Source organism: Erinaceus europaeus, chromosome 7 (assembly GCF_950295315.1).
Source record: "Erinaceus europaeus chromosome 7, mEriEur2.1, whole genome shotgun sequence".
Taxonomy (NCBI): domain Eukaryota; kingdom Metazoa; phylum Chordata; class Mammalia; order Eulipotyphla; family Erinaceidae; genus Erinaceus; species Erinaceus europaeus.
Window position 1 is genome coordinate 58858196 of NC_080168.1, and position 27266 is coordinate 58885461.

Here is a 27266-nt window from a genome sequence, read left to right on the forward strand (position 1 = left end):
CCCAGGTCACAGCCAGCATCCTAAGTGGGTATCCGTACCAGTGGTACACTAGAGAGGGAACTGGACCTACCTAAGACTCCTGTCCACATGATCTTTAAGAACATTCTTAGTGGGTTGGGCGGTAATGTAGCAGAGCGGGTTAAGCACACATGGTGAGAAGTGCAAGGACCCACGTAAGGATCCTGGTCCGAGTCCCCAGCTCCCCACCTGCAGGGGGGTTGCTTCATGGGCAAAGCAGGTCTGCAAGTGTCTGTCTTCCTCTCCCCATCTCCCTTCCTCTCAATTTCTCTATGTCCTACCCAACAACAACAATAACAAGAACAACAATATGGGGAAAATGGCTTCCAGGAGCAGTGGATTTGTAGTGCAGGCACCTAGCCCCATAGATAACCCTGGAGGCAAATAAATAAATCATAGTAGCTCAAGTGCAAAATCCAGTCTCCATCTGCTCCTATATGTGGTGTTGGGACCCAGACTAGTTTACCATGTAAGATGGAAACGTAATAGCACAGTCTGTTGTGCTTTGGCTTGGAAGTCAAATTTTCTGTTTATTAAAATCAGCCTCTAGAAATGAGTTCAAGTGAAAGCTACATGGGGAAAAGGAAGCCGAGTACATCTGCCCCATGGACTTAAGGATGATCTATCTGAACAAATGTCTTGGCAGCAAGTGTCAGGGTCATGCAATCACTTCATTTCGTGCCCATTTCCAGTAAATCTTTTTTTTCTGCCCACTATACTTTATTAGGTTCAGGAAACAAACATAACTGACTTTTAAATGGTCTTCGTCTTTCATTGCTGTCTTGTCATCAAACCCCATGAGGACCCACTGAATGACTCAGGATAAATGTTTCAGTTCCCCGTATCTGGGCTGTTTACCAATGGTAACTTTGCCTGTCTTTTCTTTTTGCCTCCAGGTTTTTTGCCTGGGCTCAGTACCTGCACTATAAATCTTCTGCTCCTGATGGCCATCTTTTTTCCCCATTGCTGTGTTGGATAGAACAGAGAGAAATCAAAAGAGGAGGTTCGGAAGACAGAGGGGGGAGAGAAAGACACCTGCAGACCTGCTTCACCGCTTGTGAAGCAAACACCACCCCCTTCCCCCGCTGCAGGTGGGGAACTGGGGGCTCAAACTGGGATTCTTATGTTAGTCCTTGCGCTTCACACTGTGTGCTTAACCTGGTGTGCTACTGCCCAGCCTCCTGTCTGTCTTTTCTTTCTCTCTCGCAGGTCCACTCTGACCTGACACTCTGGAAAGCCTATCCAGGTACTTCCAGTGAGGGCATGCACGTTTCTCGCTCCAGGTGTTTTCCCTGGAGTTTTGCTTGACCACCTGCCCCCTGCGAAGTGGCTTGTCCTTCCTTCTTGACACAGATAATTCCAAAGAGACCCTGCATTTCCTTCCTGTTGCCCCTGTCCTGTGTCACATCTAAAACAAGGAGACTGTACCTTCATCTTCATCCTCCAGTTGGGCTTTAGCTTCTCTCGAATACATGGCCCTCCGGAGCGTTTTCCTCTCTAATGTGGTTTGGTCAGCTTCCATATCCTGCCATAAACAGAGAAAAGTCACTCAAAGAGCTCACAGCCATACAGGCTCTCACTTACCACTATCCATCATCAGAGAGCTCGCCAGGCAGGGCTGTGCTCAGGAGCTGTGGGCACAGTGGCTACAACTCCAGGCCAGACTTCAGGGTTCAGAAATGCAGGCCTTGGGCAGACAGGAACAGCTCCTCCAGAGGCCAGAGCAGACCTGCTGGCAGAGCTTCACCTCCCCGAGCTACAAAGCCTGGTGCCATCCTGCTCCTTGTTTTATTTTACATTTTTGAGAGGTTCCCTGTGGCCTAACTAAAGGCTACCTTTGGTCTAACTGTCAATAAGCATCTTCCTTTAGTAGTGCATATAATTCAAAAGATTACAAATATTTCCCCCTGTAGGTGGGGACCAGGTACTTGAACCTGGGTCGCTGCGCATTGTCACGTGCACTCAGCCAGGTGCCCTGTGAATCAAACAGTTGGAATAGGTGTCCTTAGCATCTCAGCTTTGGAAGGTCAGTCCTTTCAAAGCAAAAGGAAATGAGGGTATTTAGGAGTGTCTACATTTAGGACAAAGTCCCAGGAGGGGGGGAAACTCACAGAAACAGAAGGTAAGGATTACAAAGACAAAAACTGTTATTATAAGACTTGCTCCTGACTTCTCCTGCCTTGAAGAAAGGAAGAACCACCTAGTGTATTTTTCCTACTCCCAACTGACTTGAGAACTAGAGAAGGAGATGGAGGAGTACCAGTCCAGCCTGTACCCTGGGGGAAAATCAGTTACCCCACTACCCAGGGCAGCACAGTCTGGGATACTGGCCATCTCCCTTCTTTCTGTGGGGAAATGCATTCCCAGCTCCAAACAACTGGCCCACAAACCTTTGGAAGCTGCTACAATGAAGGCTTCCTGTATATGATGATAGAAAAAAAAATGGGTCCAATGATTGCATCAATAAACCTTTGGTGATTAATCTCTAAGTAGTGATTCAGGTTTGTTGCAAGTTTTCTTTGGCCCCATCAGATTTATATAAATTCGACTTGTCATTTTGCAAAGTTCTGTTTCTAGAGTCTTGGTCAAAACTTGGTAAAGACAAAAAAAAGTCTCGTGAATATTTCCCCCAAAGATGATTTCACAATGTTTTTAGCCCTGCCTAAAAATATGAAGACACTTGCGCAGACTATTAAATAAAATACAAAACTGTAGAGAACCCAGTCCTACATGTACATTGCAGTAAAGTTTAATGAGCCTGCAATAGTGAGAACTAGATTTGATTCATGTTTGAGTCTCTATGGTACATGAGCAAAAGATTTTACATCTTGGAGGCTCGAAAAACAAAACAAAAAACAAAAAGATTTAGCTCATTACAACTTAAACAGTGCAAAGTGTGTTGATGTTAGGTTGAATACAAACTTAGATCCATCTACCCAGTAAACACAATGTCTATTACTGGTTGGGTCAAGCCATGGCCTTGGAGGCTTGGAGAACTATCAAAGGTAACTTTCCTTATTGACATAATGAAGGTAGAGGTTGGTGTGCTGCAAGCTAGAACTGTAAATAATACTTAACTGAGCGAAAATCGTTGATGCTATCCTGCTAGTATTCTTTCCTGTCCACCTCTGAATCCCTAAACCCACAGCTGTGATAAAGGCCCACCACAGGAATGTTCTATGTATGGGCTATGGGCTTCTTTTTCTCTCTTCTGGTCTGTGCTGACTCACCCTTGGAGACAGACACCTCTGTGCTGGGGCTTGTCCTTTGCTCTGTGTCCTCTGCCCTCAAGGTATGAGACCTTGGGAGGCAACACATTGTTCTTGGCCCTCAGGTGAGGACTGGACAGGAGTGTGGTGCAACCTGGCCTTTCCTAACCAGATCACCCTGCCCACTCTCTGCCTTGGCGTCTTAGCTGCCTTGCGGCCCTGTGAAGTCTTGGATCTCAGAGCTCTGCTATCTCAAGTGATTGTTTCTAAGTACAGCCTAATGAATTTTCTTTCTGGCTCATTCAGTTGTATCCCTACAAAACTGAGCCAACAGCTCTCTGTTTGGCTTCCCACCCCACCCCCCACCTCCAGATCATCTTTCCTAAGTAAACCATAAGTGGTCCCATTCCTTAAGCTTACATCATATTCTTTTGTCCCTGGCATCTAGAACAGTGAAAAAAATGTCATTTGGAGCAATCCCCAGTAAGTTTATCATCAGGCTTCTCACGGTGTAATTCCTAAGTGGGCACTTGATGATCGTAGCTTGTCACTGTACATGGTGTGACTGATATCCTCATTTCAATGGTCCTGTGACTTATCCTTTTTTTAAAAAAATTTTTTATTTATTTATTCCCTGTTGTTGCCCTTGTTGTTTTATTGTTGTAGTTATTATTATTGTTGGATAGGACAGAGAGAAATGGAAAAAGGAGGGGAAGAGATAGAAAGATAGACACTTCAGACCTGCTTCACCACCTGTGAAACAACTCCCCTGCAGGTGGGGAGCCAGGGGCTCAAACCAGGATCCTTACACCAGTCTGTGCGCTTCACGCCATGTGTGCTTAACCCACTGTGCTACCGCCAGAAACCCAATTTATCCTCTTCTATGCAAAGGCCTCTATCTACATCTTTCTCTCCCTTATGCTCTTTGCTTCTGAGACCTTTGGCAGATCTATAGACAGAATCACTCCAAGATCATCTATTTTTTTTTTATCCTCCATCTACTTAAGCATAAGGTCCTTTAATTCCTTTGTAAGAAATTACATTCTAATTTCAAGATACTTTCTGAAACTTGCTGATATAATATAATATCCATTCCTGGCCACATGTACCAAATTCTGGATATTTTTATCTCACTCAAGGGGGGTGGGGAGAAGATTTAATAATTTAAAATTTCACCTCTCAACCTCAAGTGGTTGTTCTTTCAATGAGCTTTTCAACTTTGCCATGATTTTACTCAACGTTAGTTCTGTTTGTATCTTAGAAAGTAACACACTAGGATAACACTCAAGTAAACTTAAGTTTTAGGCCAAGCAACACCACCTGTTCCATCCTGAAGTTACCGTAGGCAAGGTATGTAACAGCTCTGAGTGTTCATTTTTTCATCTCTAACAGTAAGCTGCTGGTTTCCTTGCCTGTATCTTTGGTCTTATAAGAACTGAAGGAGAGCATGGAAACATAGTCATGGGCCCTTTGGAATATAACTAAAATAGGCCTACTAACTATCTACAAAACAGAAACACCCCCCCCCCAACTCTTCATCTGAACTATTGCAGCCTTTAGGTTCATGATTAGTCAATCATTTGTTTGCTCTATATGTTAACTCTTTTTTCAGCCACCACATGCTAACATGATGCCAAGCGGATTTCCCTGAGCGGACAACCCCACCAATGTGTCCTGGAGCCCCACTCCACTAGGGAAAGACAGACATGCTAGGAGTATGAATTGACCTGCCAATGCCCGTGTTCAGTGGGGAAGCAATTACAGAAGCCAATTACCTTAAACCTTTTGCATCCTATAATGACCTTGGGTCCATACTCCCAGAGGGATAAAGAATAGGAAAGCTATCAGGGGAGGGGATGGGATACAGAGTTCTGGGGGTGGGAATTGTGTGGAATTATACCCCTCTTATCCTATGATTTCTGTAAGTGTTTCCTTTTTATATAAAAAAATAAGAGCCCTTGAGGGGTCAAGTGGTGGTGCCCCAGGTAGAGGGCACACATTACCATGTGCAAAGGAGTCTCGGCTAAAGCTCCTAGTCCCCATCTGTAGGGGTAAAGCTTCCCAAGTACTAGAGGTGTCTCCTGCTCTCTCTCCCTCTCTGATTTTTTTTTTCCTTTTCTAATAGAGACAAAACAAAAAGATTGCTGGGAACAGCAGAGTTCTAATGCAGGCATCAAACCTAAGCAATAACCCTAATGACAAAAAAAAAAACACAAAAAAAAACTAAACATTTAAAGAACTAAGCAAATACAAACTGAGATGTGGTTCAGTGGGTCAAGTGTTAGATTCTCAAGCATGAGGTTGTGAGTTCAATCCCTGACATTACAACTACCACAGTGATGCTTTCTCTCATCAATAACTCTTTAAAAAAAAAACTATAGAAATAAATATTGATAGTTTTCCCATCTTCCTTCACTCTTTAAGACCCTCCCAGGTGAACTTCCTTCTCTTGATCTGTAGGTGGTGAGTGAAAATATCTCCAGATAGCTTCCAGAAAGAGCTTAAATTGTAAACAGAAATACAACAGCAGTATGCTTTAAATTAAAATACCGCCCCCAAGGGGAAAAAAAAACACCTGTCAGCACACCGTGCAAAAGCTGCCATTAGAATTGTATAAAGTGGGAGTCAGGCAGTAGCGCAGCAGGTTAAGCGCACGTGGCGCAAAGCACAGGGACTGGCATATGGATCCCACCTACAGGGGAATCGCTTCACAGGTGAAGCAGGTCTGCAGGTGTCTTTCTCTCCCCATCTTCCCCTTCTCTCTCCATTTCTCTCTGTCCTATCCAACAACAATGACAGCAATAAAAACAATTAACTACAAAAACGATAGAACAACCTGGGCAACAAAAGGGGAAAAAACTAGCCTCCAGGAGCAGTGGATTCATGGTGCAGGCACCGAGCCCAGCAATAACCCTGGAGGCAAAAAAAAAGAATTGTATAAAGTAACCAGATTGTAACCATAAGCACATTTCAGATGGCAAGTGACAACCATCTAATGATAATGCTTCTTCAATGTGTACCCAGTCCACAGTGTACTTCTGACTCTCTTGAGCTCATATCCAATTACCTTTTCTAATTCTTGGTCCTGCCGATTCATCAGTGTTTTCCAGTGCTCATAAAGTTCAACATCTTTGGTTTGAATGTCCTTTAAAGTCCCTTCTCTCAGCACGCTTCCGTCTTTCATGGCTATGATCTAAGGAAAGCCCATGTCAGCACAGCTGTTACCACGAGTCACCTTCATTTCCCAAAACATTCCCTCATGTCCCATGTTATTTCAATGACTGATACAGAAACGAATGAAATGTCAGTGACTCTTACCCAGTCTGCATGTGTTAGATACTGCAACTTGTGGGTCACCAGAACTAGTGTCCTCTTGTCATCTTGGAGAAACTTCAAGATCCCTTCCTGCATTAAGTGATCGCTCAAGTGAATGTCCAGGGCGGAGAATGGGTCATCCTGCAACCAGCAGAATGGACACAGGATGAGCCGTTTCTACACTCTGCATGTAACTCGATTCCTAAGGGCACCATACTCCTTTGGTCCAGCGTGTGATAAACAGACTCTCCATAATCCTAAATTTTAAGAAAGTAAGGCTACTAAATTAAAATGAAGTTTGTATTTTTTGGTTACTTTGAAAATAATAGTTTGAATTTTTTTTTTTTTTGGCCTCCAAGAATATTCCTGAGGCTTGGTGCCTGCACTACATATGAATCCACTGCTCCTGGAGGCCATTTTTCCCTTCTTGTTGCCTCTGCTGCTGTTGGATAGGACAGATAGAAATAGAGAGAGGAGAGGGAGACGGAGAGGGGGGAGAGAAAGATAGACACCTGTATACCTGCTTCACCACTGGTGAAGCAACCCTCCTGCAGGTAGGGAGCTGGGGGCTCGAACAGGGATCCTTGCGCCGGTCCTTGTGCTTTGTGCCATACGCACTTAACCTGCCATGCTACTGCCCAGCCCCCTACAGTTTGAATTTTTATAGATAGCATCTTTAAATCCAAAACTTGCCCTTCCTGATTATACAGCTACAATTAGAGCAGTTTCCCCTGAAGGAATCCAATTAAGGGGCTCCAATACTAGGTGACTCAAAATACCCACACTGACTGAAACACACTCCCCCAGCCCCAGCACAATGCCAAACAATGGAAGGGTGTCCCTACCTCCCAGAAACTGTCTCAAGATTGCGACAAATGGACCAACATGTTAAGTGCGAGGATCTGGATAGGAGTCCCAGGTTCCCCACCTACAAGGGAGGAAGCTTCAGAAGCAGTGAAGCAGATCAGCAGGTGTCTATCTTTCTCCTTCCCTCTTTATTTCCCCTCCCAATTTCTCTGTCTCTAGCCAATAAAATAGAAAAAAAAAATGGCCTCAAGAACAGTGTATTGTGCTGGCATCGAGCCCATGATAACCCTAGAGGCAAAATAAATATCAAGTCTATGGTGTCATAAGCAACAGAAGCAGCAGCTGTGACCAGGCATAAAAGCACTCGCCATAGCTGTTCTCCAAGGATTCAATGAAGAAGGAGCAGGTCATAAACCACCCATCTGCAAACAAGCTGCCTTCTGAGGGTCCAGCTTCTAGTCAGCATGTCTCCAGGTGCTGACTAGAATCATCCCTGGAAAGTTGGTGGACATTTTCCTTGCTTCCTCCCTCCAGCCTATTCCAACAATGAAGGCAAGTCACACAAGTACAGGATCGCAAGACTTCCTGGGTGCGTTCTACTGAACACTTTAAGATCTGACACTAATCTTTCTCATTCTCATCCCCAAGAGTCGATACTTCTGTATTTCATTTTTACAAGGCTAGCATTACCCTGATCAAATCTGGTATGAGTACAACAAATTATAGGTCAGTATCTTTGATGAACCAAGAGACAAGAATTCTTCCAAAAATATTAGCCACTTAAATTAAATGGTGTTGGGAAAACGGCACAGTCATATGGCAAAGAAAGATCGGGACCACTGTCTCACACCACACAAGGAAGTGACTGTAGGACTCCCAGAAACACAATATTCTAGGTTCCTAGACATTGCCTGTGACAATGGCATTTTTTGGCTTTGATACCCAAAGAGAAAAAAAAAGCAGACTAAATCAGATAAATAATTTCTGCAGGACTGGAAAGACAGCCTATTGTTTATGTAAAAAGACTCTCATGCCTGAGGCTTTGCTGTTTCAGGCTCAGTCCACAGCACCACCATAAGCCAGAGCTGAGCAGTGCTCTGGTCTTTCTGTATCTTTCCCATTAGTAACAAAATATTAAAAAATATATATTTGCAAAAGGAACCATCAAAAACAATGTAAAGACAGCATAGGAGAGGGGGGAAATCTTTGAACCATTTACCTTTGACAAGGACTTGATTGAAAAACTATGTACTCATATGACTTGTCAAAAGACATTTCCCCAGAGACATACAAATGGTAAAATTCATGAAAAGGTAGTTGATATCCCTACACTGAAGAATCACCTCATAACTATTAGAGTAGTTATCAGCAAAAAGACAAAAGAGAAATATGGTTCAAAATGGCAGCTGCAGGTAGATCTAGGCTCATTTCCCAGGGGAATACAAATCTAAAGTCCGACAAGAAACAGTGCTCTTTGGAAAGTCCTGGGAATGAACTGACCAGCTCCTCTACAAGGCACACACTGTGCTAACCAAACCAATACTGGGAGTTCAGCGTCTTCCAGGAAACTCTCAAGAAGAGAGTGGTGTTTAATAGCACAGACTGGCAGCAGGACTCCTGGGTCTGTGTCCTTAGACAAATGACCCCCACTCTCAAACCTCAGAATATTCATTTATAAATAGTAGTAGCAACAGTATCTGTGAAACTTGAGATGTATATCAAGGACTGAGAACCACACCTATGACCTAGGCCCCAGGGAGCATTCACAGTGGTTGCTGTCACTTCTACGCCGTGGTTTCATTATGGGTGTCTTGGTGCCACAGTTTATAATCAAGATGTAGTGTTTTCTCCTATACCCAAGCTATGAATATACTTGAGGGACTGACTCGTTGAAATATATTCAGTGAAATGCACAGAATATTTGTAGATACCATAACACTTCAAAAAAGACATACAACAAAAAAGAAATGAATATGCTTGATACGTATCTAAGATGTTTTCACTGGACTTTGATCCTGTGTAAAGGCTAATGTGAAACATTTAATTAGAGCAAAATGAAAACCATTCAGGTAATTATCTGTACAAGACAAGAATGCCTTTCTTTCTACTGTTTCCTTTACACAGAAGATGGACCTGAAGATGCTCACTAAAATGTCATTGGAAGAGAATTAGGAAAAATGGGACAGAGAGGGGAAGGGAGGACTTTTGTTCAGTGAGATCGCTGTTGAACGTATCACCCAATAAATTTTCCTTTTTTAAATAGCCAGCATTGGCAATTTTTAAGATAGCAGCAGTAGGAAACTTTCCTACTTAGCAGAGAAAATATCTTAAAGAGAAGCAGGCTGTCTCAGAGAAAGGCCTGCAGGGGCTGAAAGAAGTGGTCGGGGGTAGGTAGCATAATGGTTATGCAAAGAGACTCTCATGCCTGAGGCCCCAAAGCCTCGGGTTCAATACCTGGTTCCACCATAAGCCAGAGCTGAGCAGTGCTCTGGTAAAAATAATAATCCTCTATAGAACAAATTGTGGGTGTCCGCAATAAATTAGCACTATGACTTCTTCCAATTTCATGATTTTACAATTGGAGGCAGTGGGATGAACAAGACAGTATATCATACTCAGAGGACCTCAATCTTCAGATTTCCTGGCCCACAGTCTCTAAAGGAACCCAAATTTCAAGAAGCTACTTCTAGCAGGGACTCAACCACTGTGAAAATAATTTGCAGCTGTCTGTTTTAACCTTCTGTCTTCCCTTCTCTTTTGATTTTTCTCTGTCCTGTCCAACAACATATATATATATATATATATGTATTCTTATATATTTAAAATATATATATATGTATATATTACTCGATAGAGACAGAAATTGAGAGGAGGGGACATAGAGAAGGAGAGGGATAGAGGGACACCTGCAGCCCTGCAGATGGGGACCAGGGACTTGAACCCGGTCCTTGTGCACTAATGTTTGCGGTTAACCAGGTATGTCACCGCCTGGCCCCTACTCTGTTGTTCTCTGACATCCATTGTCTGCCTGTAAGCTGAGTCGTTTTGACCTCTAACAAGCTAGAGAAAATTCATAAACCATGTAGGTACTAATTTGTGGATGCACTGGCAGAACTAAACTCTTAATCCAGAATATACAGAATGATCCATGGGGCTTTAGCAGATACTGATTTGAAACTCTTTCCTTCCAGATTACAAATGGGCAGGTTCAAGGTAGGACCAAGATTTCTAACACTTTATTCTTCCCCACAGTCTATGGAAGAGCTGTATACCTGTGGTAGGGGGTATTTTGCATATGCCCTATTTCTCCTCACTCTGCATTTCCCAGGCCAGCTTATCTCACTCCACTGTCTCCACTCCTGCACTGATCAGCCTCAAGATTCAGAAATTTGCCAAAGCAGCTATTTGGACATTTCAGCTGCTCAGACCCTAAACGTATGCATAGATGGGATTTGTGCTGTGGGCTTGTTTCTCCCTGTTTTCTTAAAACTTCAGAACTTGTCTCTTTGAAGGCCCATCTGTCCAGTGGGGAAATGGAGTAGAATTCAAAGGGAAGGAAGGCCCTATTCTTACCAGGAAGACAATGTTGGTGTTTTGGTACAGGGCTCGTGCCACACAGATTCTCTGTCTCTGACCCCCGCTTAGGTTGATGCCCTGAAGGAGAGAGAGCCGTGAGTTAAGAGTGCAAGTGCTCTACGGGTTAATACTTGTATTATTACAGTAATAGTACTGAACTCAGGCAATTCTGAGCTGCCTGATAATCTTCTTCTGTTGACCCTGAGAGCAGAGCTGTACAAGTGCTCTGCTGGCCCAAACGCTCAGTGAATGCTGAAACCTACAAGCAGCTCCAGCATGTTACTACTTCTGTGTCTTTGTCTGAAGTGGGCGGTCTAGACACAGACCTCCTGAGTATGATGTAACGAGTCTCGAACTGTGGAATTCTATGGCAACGTGTTTTTATAATCAAGTCCTAATTATGGAATTCACTCTGTACCTGTCTTGTATGTGTGATTTCTTTGATTTCTTGTTCCTTTCATTCCTCATAACAATGAGCATTGCTATATTCATCTTATACATGAGCAAAGTCACAGAAGTTCATGGTCGTTTTAAATATGAAACTTATGGTGATAAAGAATTGCCAGTAAGATTACATGTCAGAAAAATCCTGACGGTACCACCAGCTATGATATGAATGAGAAAGCCCCTAACCCTCAGCTTTTTAATTTACTTAAAATTTTTTTTTCTTCTGTATGACACTAATAGGTTATAAATTCAATCATGCATCTTAAGACATCTGTCCAAGCTTGGGGGATGGCATCAGAACCTCAAGCATGAAGTCTCAAGTTCAATCCCCAGCATCAACCAGACCAGAGTGATGTACCTAAAGGAAGACATCTGTTCAATGCTTGATGCCTAAACACAGAACTATACACATCTTACCCTCTCTCCGATTTCGGTTTGGTCTCCAAATGGTAGTAAATCAATATCTGGCTGAAGAGAGCAGGCATCTGTGACAGCTTTGTACCTTTGGGAGGAAAGAGTTTGAGTGCAAATCCGGGAAGTCTCAATGCAACCTTTAACGAGCAAATTATCAGACATGAGCAGTCTCCGTCCCTCCAATCAGTACGTGGAGCGGGAAACCAAGAGAGAAACTTGTAGTGCAAGTGTTTCTTGGTAGGTGCTCACAGAATGAGCAGGAAGAAATGGCCGGCCTCTCTCAGAGTTTTGGCAGAGGAGGCGACAATGTGGGAAGTGCCCTCTAGAATGAGGGGTCCTGATTTGCCCCCAGTAAAAACTGAGGGACAAATGCTTGTGGAACTGCAGCAACTCGAAGAAGTTCTTGTTCCACACTGGGGGCTGGAAGAGGCTGGTAAGGGCTCCAGCACATTCCGGGTACTCTCTTGCTGAAGTGGGGAGAAACCTATGGGGCAGTAAGATTGATGTGAGGGGGCTGGGACCACAAGTCTGATGGGATAGAAGCGGAGTGGAGCTGGACTCTGGGAGCCCCGAAGGAAAACACCAGCAATCTCTCTTCTTAGTTGTCACCACACCCGAAAATACTTAATTCACTTTTGACTCTTCTCCCTGCACTGACTGGCCTGTTCATGTGCCAGAATGGTTTTCTGTCAACCTTCTCTTGTCCATTTCTACAGTGACATGCAAGTGCAGGCCACCAGTCATTCCTGCCTACGTGTAATTATTCCAAACAAAATGATTTTTTTTTCTTTTTTGTCCCCAGGGTTATTACTGGGGCTCACCCTGTGAATCCACTGCTCCTGGCAGCCCTTTTTTTCATTTCTTCCTTTTCTTTTTTTTTTCTTCTAAAGAACAGAGAAATTACGAGGGGGAGAAAAAAAGACAGGCACCTGCTTCACTATTCATGAAGCAATCCCCCTGCAGGTGGGGAGCTGGGGCTCGAACCCAAGTCCTTGCACTTCGTACTATGTGTACTTTTCCAGCTGTACCACCACCCACCCCCTAACAAACTTCTAAATGTCTTGTGGCTCCTTGTTCAGAGCCCCCTTTCTAAAACAGGCTGAGCTGAGAATGCAGAGTGACATGCACTTGGCTTCTAAGACTCTTGTTAACGCATCTCAGCCTTCTTTTACGACTGAGCTTCCCATGCTCACAAAACCCAAATCCCTTTCTGTGTGGTTTCTTCCTGAGTCCTAAGGCAGCCAAGTGTCAGATTGAGATCTCCTGACCACCATTTCCAGTGAGGGCACTCTGAAAGAAGGGAGATGGTTCAGGAGACTTGGCACTGGGCAGAGGAGAGGAAGTCTCTGAGCAAAGGTGCCAGGAGTCATGAGCCCAGCAGGATGATTCAGGAATCTTACAGTTTGCTCACTTTCACTCCGAGTTAAAAGCTCCCGGTTACCTCTGTTTGTTGAAAGGACTTCCGAAGGTGATGTTTTCTTCTACTGTTGCATTGAGGAGCCACGGCTTTTGAGCTGCATAAGCCACAGAATATCTGTTCCTACTGGAAAATGCAAGAAAAAAAAAGCCGTGAGATGATGCCAGAGTACTGTTGAGGTGGAGGGGATGTTAGCAGACACTGAGGAAAATCAAAGTGGACAAAATGCATCTCTGTGACAGAAACAGAAGATTTCTAGAGAACACTGTAACCACCACAACCCTTACCAATTACTGGCTAAGTATCCTGCCTGAATGAAAGAAATTGGGTTCTAATTAAAATGTCACACCATGAGCAAGATAATTATTATTGCTGCTGATGTTACCACTGGGATTTCATTGATCGGGACAGAGGGAAACCATAGCACCTGAGTGTCGTCCCCAGTCCTGTGGAGGACCAAGGGCTTGAACCCAGGTCACCTTCCCAGCTAAGCTACCTCACTGGTCCATTGTGCAAATCTTGATTTTTGCAATTCTAAAGAAGTATAAAAGCACTCTATAGGGGGCCTGGCAGTGGCATACCAGGTTGAGTGCACATAGTGCTATGTGCAAGGATAAGCGCAAAGACTCAGGTTCGAGTCCCTGTTCCCCACCTGTGGGGGCTAGCTTCACAAGCAATGAAGCACATCTGCAAGTGTCTATCTTTCTCTCCCCTCTATCTCCCCAGCCCCTCTCAATTTCTCTCTCTCTTATAGAAAGTAAAGGAAAAAAGAAAAAGCCCACCAAAAGCAGTGAATTTGTAGTGCCAGTACTGAGTCCCATATATAAATATTTAAAAGTAGTCAACATAACCATAAATTTTAAAGGTGCCCATTATTTTTTAAAAAAAAGGGGAGGGGAGAGTTATAAATCAAGGTTATGGTTCTACTAAAGCATGTGTGGCCTAATTGCAGTGTCATGTCTTAAGGTAATTGATGATAATATGTATATATTTCAAAACAGAATTGTATCTTGAGGAATCCATTTCTATATTGAAATAGCTTCATGGTTCAGGATGACATATCTCAAGACACACTGAAATTGTTTACTCTGAGATGATCACCTCCTCCCTTTTTTTTTTTTTTTTTTTTTTTTGGCTCGTACACACTACCAGATGTCTATATATCAGACTTTAATTCACAGTAATTGGGAGAATGCATGTGAGCTGAAGATAAAGATGATGGGGTCAGGCCTGAAAGTCACATTTCCACAGTTAGTTCATAGTCTGCAATGCTGATTAAGGAATGAAGGTTAAAAGGTACAGTTAAGAAGAGGAGCTGTTAGCAATGCTCAGTGAAACATGTCGTAAAACATGTCTGGCGTTTAGAAGGCATGATAATACATAGTCAGGTGTAGGAGGTAAAATAGTGGCTCCCAACCTCTGTCATGGCTGCTACCACTGCCCCATGCCACTGCTTCTGGTGTTTTATTTTTTAGTAGATGAAGCAAAGCACTAGAATTTTCATTTTGACCTTAGGCAGACCCCATCCATAATCAACGCATAAGGAGAATGGAGACTATTGCATTTTTTTTTTTTAATTTCAGAAAGCTGCAAATCCAGTTGCAAAGAGCACATGAGTCCAGTGCAGATGGATGTGACTCAAGGAGAGCAAGAGCTTTCCTTGTGCACCATCTGGCTTGCCAAATGGACTCTGAGCAGCTCTGCAGAGGCTGGGAGCCACCGGGATTGGAAATGGTGCTAGTACATTTTAATCACTTTGTACAACCATCAGAATGAGTAAATGAAGTGGAGTAAAAGATGGAGTGTCAGGAAGCATCTGAGAAAGGATAGTATTCTTATTAAATGTAGATGAAAAGAGAAATAATACCTTCTGGTTGCTTCAAAAGAAGGTTCAGATTCATTTACACTGTAAGTATGGCAAACAATGTTCATTAATATGAAACACAGACATAATGTGTGATGTGTTGGGCAAGAGGTAAACACTGGACATGTTAAATGGATCTGTATCCCAAGGTATTTCTTTTTTTTTTCTATTAATTTCAAAGACAAACAAGATCTGTTATTTTCCTTTCATGTCTTCATCAACTAGCACATAATCCCATAGTAAATTTCCAGATGAAACAATAGTGCTGTTTTTTTTTTTTTCTTTTCAGCTTCCTACTTAAAAATTTTATTGGGGGATTAATGGTTTACAGTCTAGTGTGATGCATATGCACAACCTCTCATCTCCCCCTTGACTGGTGTCTATTCTCTTGCATTCAAAATGTGGATTCACATACAGCACGCCAGTTCTGTCTCCTCTGCTGCTAAGTCGTGGGCATCTTGCTAGAATCATCTTCTAGACTGTGTAAGGACTGGATACTACTCCCAGTGCCTCCCAATCTTCAAAATTCAGCCTTATATATTATAGTCCCTTCTTAGTCTTGTGATGGGTAAGCGGGGAGTAAATACTTGGGGAATGTTAGCCCTGAAAGATTTGGACAACTCTGGCTTTTGGGAAATGCTTGGCCAAACAAGCAACAACTGCAAATGATAAGCTACTAAATTATGTGACTGTAAAAAAGATATTTGACTATTTAAACAGTGATGCATGAATGACAGATGGGGGAAATACCTGAAAACATGTTCATTCTCTTGTTCTCGATTTTCACCATTCAGTTAACACCATGATTATGAAAGACATTCATTAAAAGCAAAACTATACAAGGGGTCAGGTGGTGGTGCACCTGGTTAAGCACACACATTACAGTGTGCAAGGTCCTTAGCCCAAGCCCTTGGTCCCCATCTGCAAGGCAGGAGGCTTCACCAGTGGGGAAACAGGGCTGCAAGTGTCTTTTTCTTTCTCCCTATCTCCTCATTCCCTCTTACTTTTAGTCTCTACTAAAAAAAAAAAAAAAAAAAGATAGGTCTGGGTGGTAGCACACATTATGGTGAGCAAGGATCTAGGTTCAGCTTCCCATCACCACCTGCAGGGAGGAAGCTTCGAAAGCAGTGACAGTGTTGGAGGTCTCTCTCCTACTCTTTCCCTTTCTCGATTTTGCTGTCTCTATCCAAAATGAAGTAACAAAATTAAAAACTATACACACTAATTAAAGCCTACTGGAACTCCAAAAACAGATCCCATTTGACTCTGGAAAATAGAAGCATTTGTAGAGAACAATGACTCAAGTACTTTATAGCTGGTGGTGTTCTGGTTAGAATGTCTCAGCTTCAGGACCCACTAATGACATCTTGAGTGGGTTAACAGATGAGTGACTATTCTAAGTTGTTCATAATAGCATTTAACAAATTCTGTTTTTTTTTTTTTTGCACAACACACTAACATGGGTTTAGATCATCTGGGAAGAGCGAAAACAGGTACGTGGAGCAAGGACCGGCATAACCTCATTAGGTACTTAAAGATGTCAGCCCAAATGGGAAAACATGATTTTGGAAGCCATCTATATATTTCAGTTATGACTTATTACATTCCAACTATATTCATTTACTATCAATTGGAAAACATGTATTCATCACCTAGTTTAAACATCCAGAGATATACAGGAGACAAGGAGAATGTGTTCTAAGCCCTGGCTCCTCTCAATCAGGACTGGCAATGGGATCTCCTCTATAAACGCCCCTGAATAGTCTCTCTTCATTCTAGAGATGTATCTGGAGCAGATAAAGCAGGGTTGATACTGAAGCACACCTGCATTTCCAGAGCAAGCTTTCCAAACCCTGACAGGACTGCCTTGGGGGCTAGTCAGCAGCTTGTTGGGTGGAGAGTACCCTGTGCATTCATGAGCACTGTCTCTGGCCTCTGCCTACTGCTGCGTACTAACTACTGAACTCTTCACCCTGCACTTATACAGTACTAGGGTTCTGGCCACAGCAAGCCAGCCACTCAAACATCCAGAAGTAGCACCTGCTAGCTAACCTTGTTCATTTACCTTCAGGTCTGCACAGCACAGGGATCTAACTAAGCCTTCCCTCTTACTAGTCTGATGTCTAATTTAAGTATAGAGAGAAATGGCTGCTTTCACAGTAACCGATTGAGATTTCTTCTGGGAATATCATGCTAGTAGTAGTCAAGACCATCTATCTGTGTTTAACTTTTCAAGCAATGCAAGCTTGTCCTATTTTCTGTTAGAGGATGCCTTTTAAAACTAGCTTTAAATAAAGAAAAATCAACCCCTTTAATTTGAAAAGCCATCTTCACCATCCCAACCTGACTTGTATCTCAGTGGCCTGCTAGTCCTCAAACTGAATTTATTTTATAGTTTTTAATTAAAGATATCTAGGGACTCCATTGGTTGACTGATTCAGAGAACTAGGCTTATTTTTGAGGGGTCTTCGGTTTCTGATGTGGATATACACTGCTCTACTTGCTTCTAGTTCATCAGACATAAGGCAGTGATGGAAATCGAGAACAAATGTACATACGTGCTCCAGTGAACTTTCCCTCCCAGCGCCTGCATTTCGCCAAGGATGGCCAGAAGGAGAGAGGACTTCCCACAGCCCACCTGGCCTACAATCATGGTTAACTGGCCTGCAAGAAGGACACACAGGGAAGTTATGATGAATGAGGTGGTTTTCTCCATGAAATCATGACACATTCAGCAAAGGCTGAAGTTTCACAAACAGTGGTGTAGAGAACCATTTCTAAACAGCTCTAAGCACCTGTATATCTTCACATACTAGTTTTCAAACTATGAGAGTAGTTGATGTGAGAGTGCAATGATATAACTGTCGAAATTATCTTTGTCTTCACAGGCGGTGAAGCAGATCTATAAGTGTCTATCTTTCTCTTCCCATCTTTCCCTCCTCTCTCCATTTCTCTCTGCCCTATCAAACAATGATGGCATCAATAACAACAACTACAACAACAATGAAAAACAAGATCAACAAAAGGGAAAGTAAATATAAAAATTTTTTTAATTATCTTTGAGTCCTTCTGTCTCCTCCACTGTGGTGCTGATCTATTGCAGGTGGGAGGGTTGGGACAGGACTTTGGTGGTTCGTGTGGTGTGGGACTATACACTGAAATCCCAGTCTTGTCGCCCACTATTAATCATAGTTTTTTTTTTTAAAAAAAGGAAGATGCCTTCTTCAATTTATTTTATTTGCCTAGTAATAGAAAAATAATAATCGAGGGCTCACCTGATTGAGTGCACATATTACCATGCACAAGGACCTGGGTTCAAGCCCCTAGTCCACACAGGCAGTGGGGGAGGGGGGTAAGCTTCATGAACAGTAAGTAGGGCTGCAGATATCTTTCTCCCTTTGTTTTCCCCTCTCTATCCTAAATAAATAAATAATCAGGGGGCCTGGCAGTGGTGCACCAGGTTAAGCACATATAGGACTAAGCACAAGGACCCACAAGAGGATCTTGGTTTAAGCCCCCAGCTCCCCACCTGCGGGGGAATCGATTCACAAGCCATGAAGCAGGTCTGCAGGTGTCTATCTTTCTCTCCTCCTTGGCCTTCCCACCCCTCTCAATTTCTCTCTGTCCTAATTAGTCAAATGAGGAAAATGGCTTCCAGAAGCAGTGGATTCTTAATGCTGGCACCCAGTGATAACCCTAGAGGCAATAAATAAAGTGATAAAAATGAGAACAGGAAAATCTCAATGTCCAGGGGCTGAGCAGTGGTGCACCAGGTCACACACAGTATGAAGTGCAAGGACCCACACAAGATCCATGTTCGAGCCTTTGGTTCTCCAGCTGCCGTGGGGGTCACTTCAGAAGTACTGAAGCAGGGGTCAGGCGGTGGCGCTGTGGGTTAAAGCGCATGTGGCGCAAAGCGCAGGGACCGGCGTAAGGATCCCGGTTCGAGCCCCCGGCTCCCCACCTGCAGGGGAGTCGCTTCACAGACGGTGAAGCAGGTCTGCAGGTGTCTATCTTTCTCTCCCCTTCTCTGTCTTCCCCTCCTCTCTCCATTTCTCTCTGTCCTATCCAACAACGAATTGCGTCAACAAGGGCAATAATAATAACCATAAGGAAGCTACAACAAGGGCAACAAAAGGGGGAAAAAATGGCCTCCAGGAGCGGTGGATTCATGGTGCAGGCACCAAGCCCAGCAATAACCCTGGAGGAGGAAAAAAAAAAGTACTGAAGCAGGTCTGCAAGTGTCTATCTTTCTCCCTCTCTAGCCTCCTCCCCTCCTCTCTCAATTTGTCTTTCTTATCAAAAAAAAAAAAAAGGCCTCCAGGAACAGTGGATTCATAATGCTGGCAACCATGCCCCAGCAATAACCCTGGAGGCAAATAAATAAAAATCTCAAAGTCCTTACAAAATAAAAAAAATTATTTAACTGCCTATACATTTAAAGACCTTTTTTTGTTTTCTGAGTCTGTTGTATTGAGTACAGTTTCACAGCTCCTAGAAAATTTGTTATTACCCCTCACCACTGCCAAAGTACCATCTCTCTGCCCTGTGCCCCTAATTTCTACCCCTTAACAAAGCTCCCCCATCTAGACATTTTTCATACAAACTATTGATATTAGAGTTTTCACTGTCTTTACCATTTCAGCAGACATCTTTCTAGGGGTAGAAAATGTTTTCTTGGATTTTTTTTCATTTTTTTAATATTTATTTTTTCTCTTTTGTTACCCTTGTTTTATTGTTGTAGTTATTATTGATGTTGTTGTTGTTGGATAGGACAGAGAGAGGAGAGGAGGGGAAGACAGAGAGGGGGGAGGGAAAGATAGACACCTGCAGACCTGTTTCATCGATTGTGAAGTGACTCCCTTGCAGGTGGGGAGCCTAGAACTCGAACCTGGAACTTTACTCTGGTCCTTGCACTTGGAGGCACATGCGCTACCACCTGGCTCCCTTCTTGTGTTTTTTAAATACTTTCTTTAAAAAAATTTTTTTTTCTTATCTCTGGGACTTTGTCTACACAGTTTCACTGTTCCCAGAGGACTTTTTAAAATTTTTTCAGAGACAGAGAGGGAGAGGAGAAATATCACAGCCCTGCTCCACCATTCATGAAGCTTCCTCCGTGCTGTGCATGGTGCTCCTGTGTGGTGACAGGGACTCAAACCTCAAACCTCTGGCATGATAAAGTGAGTGTCCTACCAAGTGAGCCATCTCCAGGCCCTTAAACTCCTTATTAGACAAAAGGAGAAATCAGCTACTGGTATTTAAATGGGATTAAGCAGCAAAGAAACAGCCATATGGTTTGTGAACTTCTATAGAGCAAAGAGGTAACTTTGTGCCTTCAAAGCATCTTTTCATGAGGCTCAATTGGAAATTGTCATATTAACAAAGAAAAGGAATAACAAATCACTCTTACCTGTTGGGATTCGGATATCTATATTGGATAATGTAGCTATACCACTCCCCCAAGAAAAGTAGCCGTTTGTAACCTAGAAGACAAGAATGCAAAAATCAAACAATAAATGTGTGTGCATGTGTGGTATTAGAGAATAATTTCAATAAAAGTCCATTTTCTTTCTAAAGCACTATAGCTTTCTGGTGTAAGGCAGGACTCTCAGTGGTGAGATACCAATTAGGGTTAAAACTACTTAGAGGTAGAAATGGAAGCTGTAAAATAAGAGATGGGAGTATAAGGTCTTTGAATTAGTTACATTATCCAGAATGCTACAAAATCACAATTTTCTTGGAAGTTTTTGGATTATGAGATACTTTACATGTGACTATCCCCCCGACTCATATTATGGGGAGCTATGGTTTACAGTAGAGTTGATCACACATGAAAGGGTTTACTCTGGGACTCTGAAGCAATTTCTGTCTCATTTATAAATCGATTTGCAGAGCCCGGCAGTGGAGCACCCACCTGAGTGCACAGCTTACCATGCACAAGGACTCCGGTTTGAACCCCTGCCCCCTCCACTCTCCACCATCAGGGGTGGGGGGAGGTTCATGAGTGGTGAAACATGTCTGCAGGTGCCTCTCTCTTCCTCTCTGTCTTCTCCACTGCTCTCAGTTTCTCTGTTGTATCAAATAATAATAAAAGGAAAATGACTGCCAGGAGCAGTGTATTCATCATACAAGCACCCAGTCCCAGCGATAACTGGTGGCAATAAAAAAAAATAATAATTGCCAGGTGGTAGCATAGCAGCTTAAGCACACATGGCTCGAAGCACAAAGACCAGTGTAAGTATCACGGTTCAAGCCCCACCTGCAAGGGGTGGACTCACAAGTGGTGAAGTAGGTCTGCAAGTGTCTGTCTCTCTCTCCCCATCTTCCCCATCTCTCTCCATTTCTCTGTCCTTTCCAACAACAATAACAGCAATAACAATAATAATAATAATCACATCAAAGATAAAATGAGGGCAGCAAAAGGGAAAAAGTAGCCTCCAGGAGCAGTGGCTTTGTGGTGTAGGTACTTAGCCCCAGAAATAACCCTGGTGGTGAAAAAAGAAAAAAAGAAAAAGAAAGGTAATCATCAATTTGCTTCGTAGATCGGCCTGGAAGTATAGGAGGAAGTACAGCTGAGCTGAGCTGAGCTTCCAGGGCAGATTCAGAGAAAAGGCTCCTTCTCTGGTTACCCTAACATTTCAGTAGGAAATGTTAGGGTAACTAGGAGGAAAGGAGAGCCTGGGAATGATGCTCTCATCACAACAGCTCAATGTTCCCATGATGGTTCCTCATCATTCTGAACAGATGCCAAGAATATAAGCTAGGATGCTTTTATAGAACTTGACTGTCAGGTGTGTGGTGCCAGGAGTGTTTCTCTGCCCCTGAGCCTCCAGGAGATGGAGCACCTTGATGGCAATATCCTCTGTCTCAGATGGTCGCAGGCGCCGCATGGCGGGCTCGTAGCTGTCCAGCTGGTACCTCCCGGGGTGCTTCCTGTTGATGGTTTTCGGCTGCTGCTTCCCACAAGGAAAAAAATGCAAGGTACAGGTTGATGCTTTAGGGAGAAAGATGGAGCTTTGACTCAACAGAAACACACACTACTTCATTTCCACTTAAATCTCAAGAAAAAGGGACAAGTGGAGTGAGTGTCATGGTTAATGCCAAAACACACACACACACACACACACACACACACACACACACACACACACACCTCTTTAAAAAGAATAGGAGCTGGCGGCCACAGTGGGGTAAGCGCACATGGTGCAAAGCACAAGGACAGGTGTAAGGATCCCAGTTCTAGCCACAGTGGGGTCTCATCACAAGCGGTGAAGCAGTTCTGTAGGTGTTAAGCAGGTCTGTGTCTATCTTTCTCTCCTCTCTGTCTTCCCCTCCTCTCTCGATTTCTTTCTGTTCTATCCAACAATAGCAGCAATAACAGTAACAACAAGGGTAACAAAAATGGGAAAAAGTGGCCTCCAGGAGCAGTGGTTTCATAGTGCTGGCACTGAGGCCCAACAATAACCCTGCAGGCAAAATAATGTCCTTAAATAATAAGGAATTTCCCCAAATGAGAAAATCATCCTTTCACTTAAGTTCCATGAAAATAAGCACACAGACTAAGCCACTGAAAAGGAACAATGGTTCTATCAATTCAAAAATAGATGAAACATTTTACTGGATCAAATGAGAGTGTGCTTGTGCGATTTCGTTTGTTTTCCTCTTCCGGATTCTCCCAGATAACCCTGGAGTGCATCTCAACCTAAGATGTTCTATGATGGAAAGTTTTTACTTCAGTACATGTATTTTCCACAGGAAAAAAAATTGGCTCTACCTGGACATAAAGTACCGTGTCTTCCAGAGTTTCTTATGCTGCCATAGTATTGGCCTCCCTCTCAAGGTCCAAAAGCAATGACTCTCCTCTATTCACCAAACTCAGAAGGTGGGAGGAGGAGGAGATGTACTGACAGATCTGAGCTGGAGTTCCACCACTATAATTTGAAGAGGCTTTGGCTCTAGGATATTGCTAATTCTCCACCATATGCCTATAGCCAAAACCACTTAGCTCTAACCTTTTACAGAATACATAGCATCTTAAGTGCCCCCGAGAAGTAGTTTCTATTAGTGTTGTTTTCAAGCACACAGCTTTTTTTCCCACTCCATTTGAAAAAAGCCTGTCATCTGTGGTTTGGCCCACAGATGAGGAATGACCCTGGAAGGCATTGGGAGTCCAGTCTGGTTTCAATAACCTTGAAGATACTGGATGCATCGGAAGGGGACTCTTTGCTTCCAGAAAAATCTTTTCTCAGCTCAGTCTCAGTTTTCTTCCTGTCCATTATCAGATTTCTCTAACTCCACTGACTAGACCTCCCACACCTCTTTCTTGATGCCCTCTCCCTCTCCCCCCTTTACTGCACCCCCTACATCACTGGGAGATGACCTAATGATGTCTGTGGTAATCTCCCACCATCCCGAGTGTGACAAGGCTGCTGCTAATCAATGCTGGACTTTCCTGTTGCTGCAACTGTAGACACTGCATCATGTGGCCTTGTCTTTGTGCCCAAGCTCACACCACAGCAAACCTACAGCTGAGATGTTGCTGCTGCCTGCACTGTCTGAAATCCTGGGTAGTGGTTCCCCTAGTTCTCAAACCACAATCACACCTGCTGGAGGAAATGACTCCTCGGAGAGTAATTCATAACTCCAGGAGAGGAGAAGAACACAGCAAGTCTAAATGCAGCCAGAGTGCTGGTCTTAACCATATTCAGTAGTTCTAAACATGTCAAGAGAGATGTGATATAAAGCCACCTCCTGGTAAGGACTTTCCAGACCTCAACAGCAGCACCAGGCAGGAGGCTGCACATGCATTTTGGTTTGATTATATAAACAGCAAATATTTATCGGAGAAACAAATAGTTCCCTACCAGTAACATGGATAACTAATATTAAAAACCTGACTCCTTTCAGATGGACTTCTTTTGACTTTACCATTATGAACGGCATTCATAATCATTTTTCAAAACCTTTTTCAAGACTTTCTTATGACACCTTTCAACTGGAATAATCCAGCCTCATTGGTTGAAATACTGTCCCGGAACCCTTGAATTTATGTTTTCATAAAGAGCAGGGAAGCTTCCAATGGAAGGGAAGGGATAGGGAACTATATGCAATTGTACCCCTCTTATCCCATGATCTTGTCAGTCATTATTAGATCACTAATAAAGGGCTGGGTGGTGACCCACCTGGTTGTGAGTACATGTTACAGTGCTCAAGGATCCAGGTTCGAGCCCCTGGTCCCCACCTGCAGGGGGAAAGCTTTCCACGTAGTGAAGCAGGGTTGCAGGTGTCTCTCCCTCTGGATCATCCCCTCCCCTCTCGATTATTTGGCTGTCCCTATCCAATAGATAATAAACATTAACAAAAATTAAATCTCTAATCAAAATAAAAATCAAGAGAAGATGAAAAAAATATTTTCCCAGTGCTGATTTTTCCTTCTGGAGGTCAATAAATAATTCAAAAATTGAGTGTGCAAATATACTGCTGGTTCCATCTAAACAATAGCCTATTCACCTCTCAGTCTTGCTTTGGTGAGTAGCTGTTCCAGGTTCTGCCCAGTAGTCAAGCCAGGGAGCTAAGATTGCTCCTCAAGTCCTCTCTCCCTCTTTCCATTCAGTCTGTCAAGGAGTATTTACTAACTCAACTTAAAACACATATTCTACACAGGTGAACTAACTCACTCACTCATGTAGTGCACTGAGTGTACTGCTTTGCCATGTGTGTGACCTAGGTTTAAGCCTAGCTTTCGCCACACCAAAAGAAGCTTCAGTGTTATGGTCTCTTTATTCTCTCTGCTTGTTTGTTTTGTAAAGTGCGCGCGCGCACACACACACACACACACACACACACACACACACACACACACCTTGCTTGCATTGTCAGCTGTAAACACTAATCCCGACCATCACCATTTTTGCTGTATCATTACAATGGTTTCTGTACTGATCTATCTGTCCTACTCAAGAATAGAGTAACCTGTTGACTAGTCTCCACCCAGCAGTCAAATTAACCTCTTAAAGATACAAAGGACACTCAATGAATCCCTTCTGTAACACTGTCCAGAGGCCTTGTGCATGACAGTAAAATCCAAGTAACTAGTGAAGTCATGGGCCCCTTGGAATATATCTAAAATAGACCTACTGGCTTTTTCAAAAACAGAAACCACAAATCGTCATCTGCAATATTCCTGCCTTTAGGTTCATGATTAGTCAACAATTTGTTCTGCTTTATATCTAAACTCTTTCAGCTACTAGGTTCCAGATGCTACCATGATGCCAACCTGACTTCCCTGAGCTGACAACCTCACCAATGTGTCCTGGAGCCCTGCCTCCCCAGATCCCTGCCCCACTAAGGAAAGAGACACAAGCTGGGAGTATGGATCCACTTGCCAATGCCCATGTTCAGCGGGGAACCAATTACAGAGGCCAGAACTTCCATCTTCTGCACCCTATAATGAGCCTGGCTGGGTCCATACTCCCAGAGGGATAAAGAATAATAGGAAAGCTATCAAGGGAGGGGATGGGATACGGAGTTCTGTCGGTGGGAACTGTGTGGATCCCCACCCCTCTTAGCCTATGATCTTGTCAATAGTTCCATTTTACAACTAAAAATTTTAAAAAATCCAAGTTCTTTCCATGATCCACAAGACTCTCAACTTTTCTTATGAGCTCATCTTATCTCTTTCCTTCACTGAGTTTCTTTATTAAAAAAAAAAAAAAAAAAAAAAAAAACCCTTAGAATGTTTCATTAGTGTTTGGATAGTGGTTTAAAAGATTATAAAATTACAAGAGTACAGTTCCACCCATCTCCTCCAATAACCACTATACTCCTCACAGTCTTAGAGAGAGCTTATAGTTTGGGTACTTTTTTTTTTTTAAGTCCATGTGCTTCAATGATCTGTATTTTTTTTTTTTTTTTTTTTGCATAGAGTAATGCTCCATTGAACATATGTTCATCCCATAACTACTTTATCCAACTGTCTGTCAATGGGCATTCAGGTTTATTCCACTCTCTGAAGCTATGAACACAGAGTGTGTATTTTTCTTTTGAACTAATGTATTCATGTCCTTTGGATATATACCCAGGAGTGGCATTGCTGGATCATAAGGTGTTTCCATTTGAGGGCTCTCCATGTTGCTCTCCAGAGGGGCTCTGCTTAGTTTGCATCCCACGAACACTGTAACTAAGTTCCTTTTCCTCAACAGCACCCGTACCTGTCATTTCCTGTTTTGTTGAGCTATGCCATTTGTTGAGATAGGCCATTGTTTGTTGAGGTAGGGATCTCTATGTAGTTTAAATTTGAATATCTCTTATAAGTGGAACATTTCTTTATATGGCTGTGGGTCATGCGTATCTCTTCTTTAGAAAACTATTCTGATCTTTTGAGTACTTTTTATTGTTGTTCCTTTTGTTGAGCTGTATGACTTCGTTATTGGTGTTTGATATTAATCGCTTGTCAGGTACATGATATACAAATAAATACCCTCTCCCAATTACTGGGTTGCCTGTTTATGCTCATGTAGCTTGCTTTTGATGTGTAGAAGCTTTTCAATTTGATACAGTCCCATTTATTCCATATTATAGTATTTTCCACTTATTGGACAGCTTCACATATGTGGAATCCGGTGATCTGATACACATGAACTTGGAAAAATGCAACAATATAGAAGCAAGCAAATTGTTTCTAAGACTTGTGAGAGCTATCATGGCTATCTTTGGGGAGGCAGGAAGATGAGGATACAGAACTTTGGTGGTGGGTGTGAACCATGCATTGTAATCTTACAATCTTGTAGCTAACTATTAATTACAAATTAAAAAGTTAAATTAAAAAAAATCTATCACTTTCACTTGCTTATGTTCCACCAGGTTTCAATCACAGTGTCCTCTTGTCCTTGAATACACAGGTGGAGCCCCATGTCAGAGTCTCTGCATCACTAGTTGTCTGTCTGTAATCTCACCAAGTCCCCACATGTATTCAGGTCTCTGCTCTAATGTGGCTCTTCAGAGCTTTCTTCTGACAAGTGACCTCTCTCCTGGAAACTATTTTTTTTCCCTTTCATTGCCCTAGTTGTGTTTTTTTTAAATCATTGTTGTGGTTATTATTGTTATTGATGTCAGCATTGTTGGATAGGACAGAGAGAAATGGAGAGAGGAGGAGAACAAGATAGACACCTGCAGACCTGCTTCACCACCTGTGAAGAGA

The 27266-nt window shown here is 42.9% G+C and overlaps 1 protein-coding gene and 1 long non-coding RNA gene across 10 annotated transcripts in view; one reads left to right on the forward strand and one right to left on the reverse strand.

The window, feature by feature from the left end:
* LOC132539423 (uncharacterized) overlaps positions 1–26786 on the forward strand; it is a 43675-nt gene extending 16889 nt beyond the window's left edge. Inside the window, exon 3 of one of the 2 annotated variants that reach the window (XR_009550707.1) lies at positions 25311–26786. This is a non-coding gene — a long non-coding RNA (uncharacterized LOC132539423). Of the gene's footprint in view, positions 1–17577; positions 17716–25310 lie in introns of those variants that run through there. The other variant, XR_009550706.1, reaches the window with a different exon arrangement.
* Positions 1–27266, reverse strand: part of ABCC9 (ATP binding cassette subfamily C member 9) — a 125808-nt gene that overhangs the window by 48429 nt on the left and 50113 nt on the right. For 5 of the 8 annotated variants that reach the window (XM_060194491.1, XM_060194487.1, XM_060194489.1 and 2 more), the window contains exons 16-25: positions 21913–22020; positions 20478–20550; positions 17626–17731; positions 15071–15109; positions 13228–13329; positions 11790–11874; positions 10923–11003; positions 6546–6683; positions 6295–6420; positions 1447–1543 (exon numbers count right to left, since the gene is read on the reverse strand). In XM_060194491.1, the coding sequence (XP_060050474.1) occupies positions 1447–1543; positions 6295–6420; positions 6546–6683; positions 10923–11003; positions 11790–11874; positions 13228–13329; positions 15071–15109; positions 17626–17731; positions 20478–20550; positions 21913–22020 (955 nt within the window). The remainder of the gene's footprint in view (positions 1–1446; positions 1544–6294; positions 6421–6545; positions 6684–10922; positions 11004–11789; positions 11875–13227; positions 13330–15070; positions 15110–17625; positions 17732–20477; positions 20551–21912; positions 22021–27266) is intronic. The other 3 variants (XM_060194492.1, XM_060194495.1, XM_060194493.1) reach the window with 1 other exon arrangement.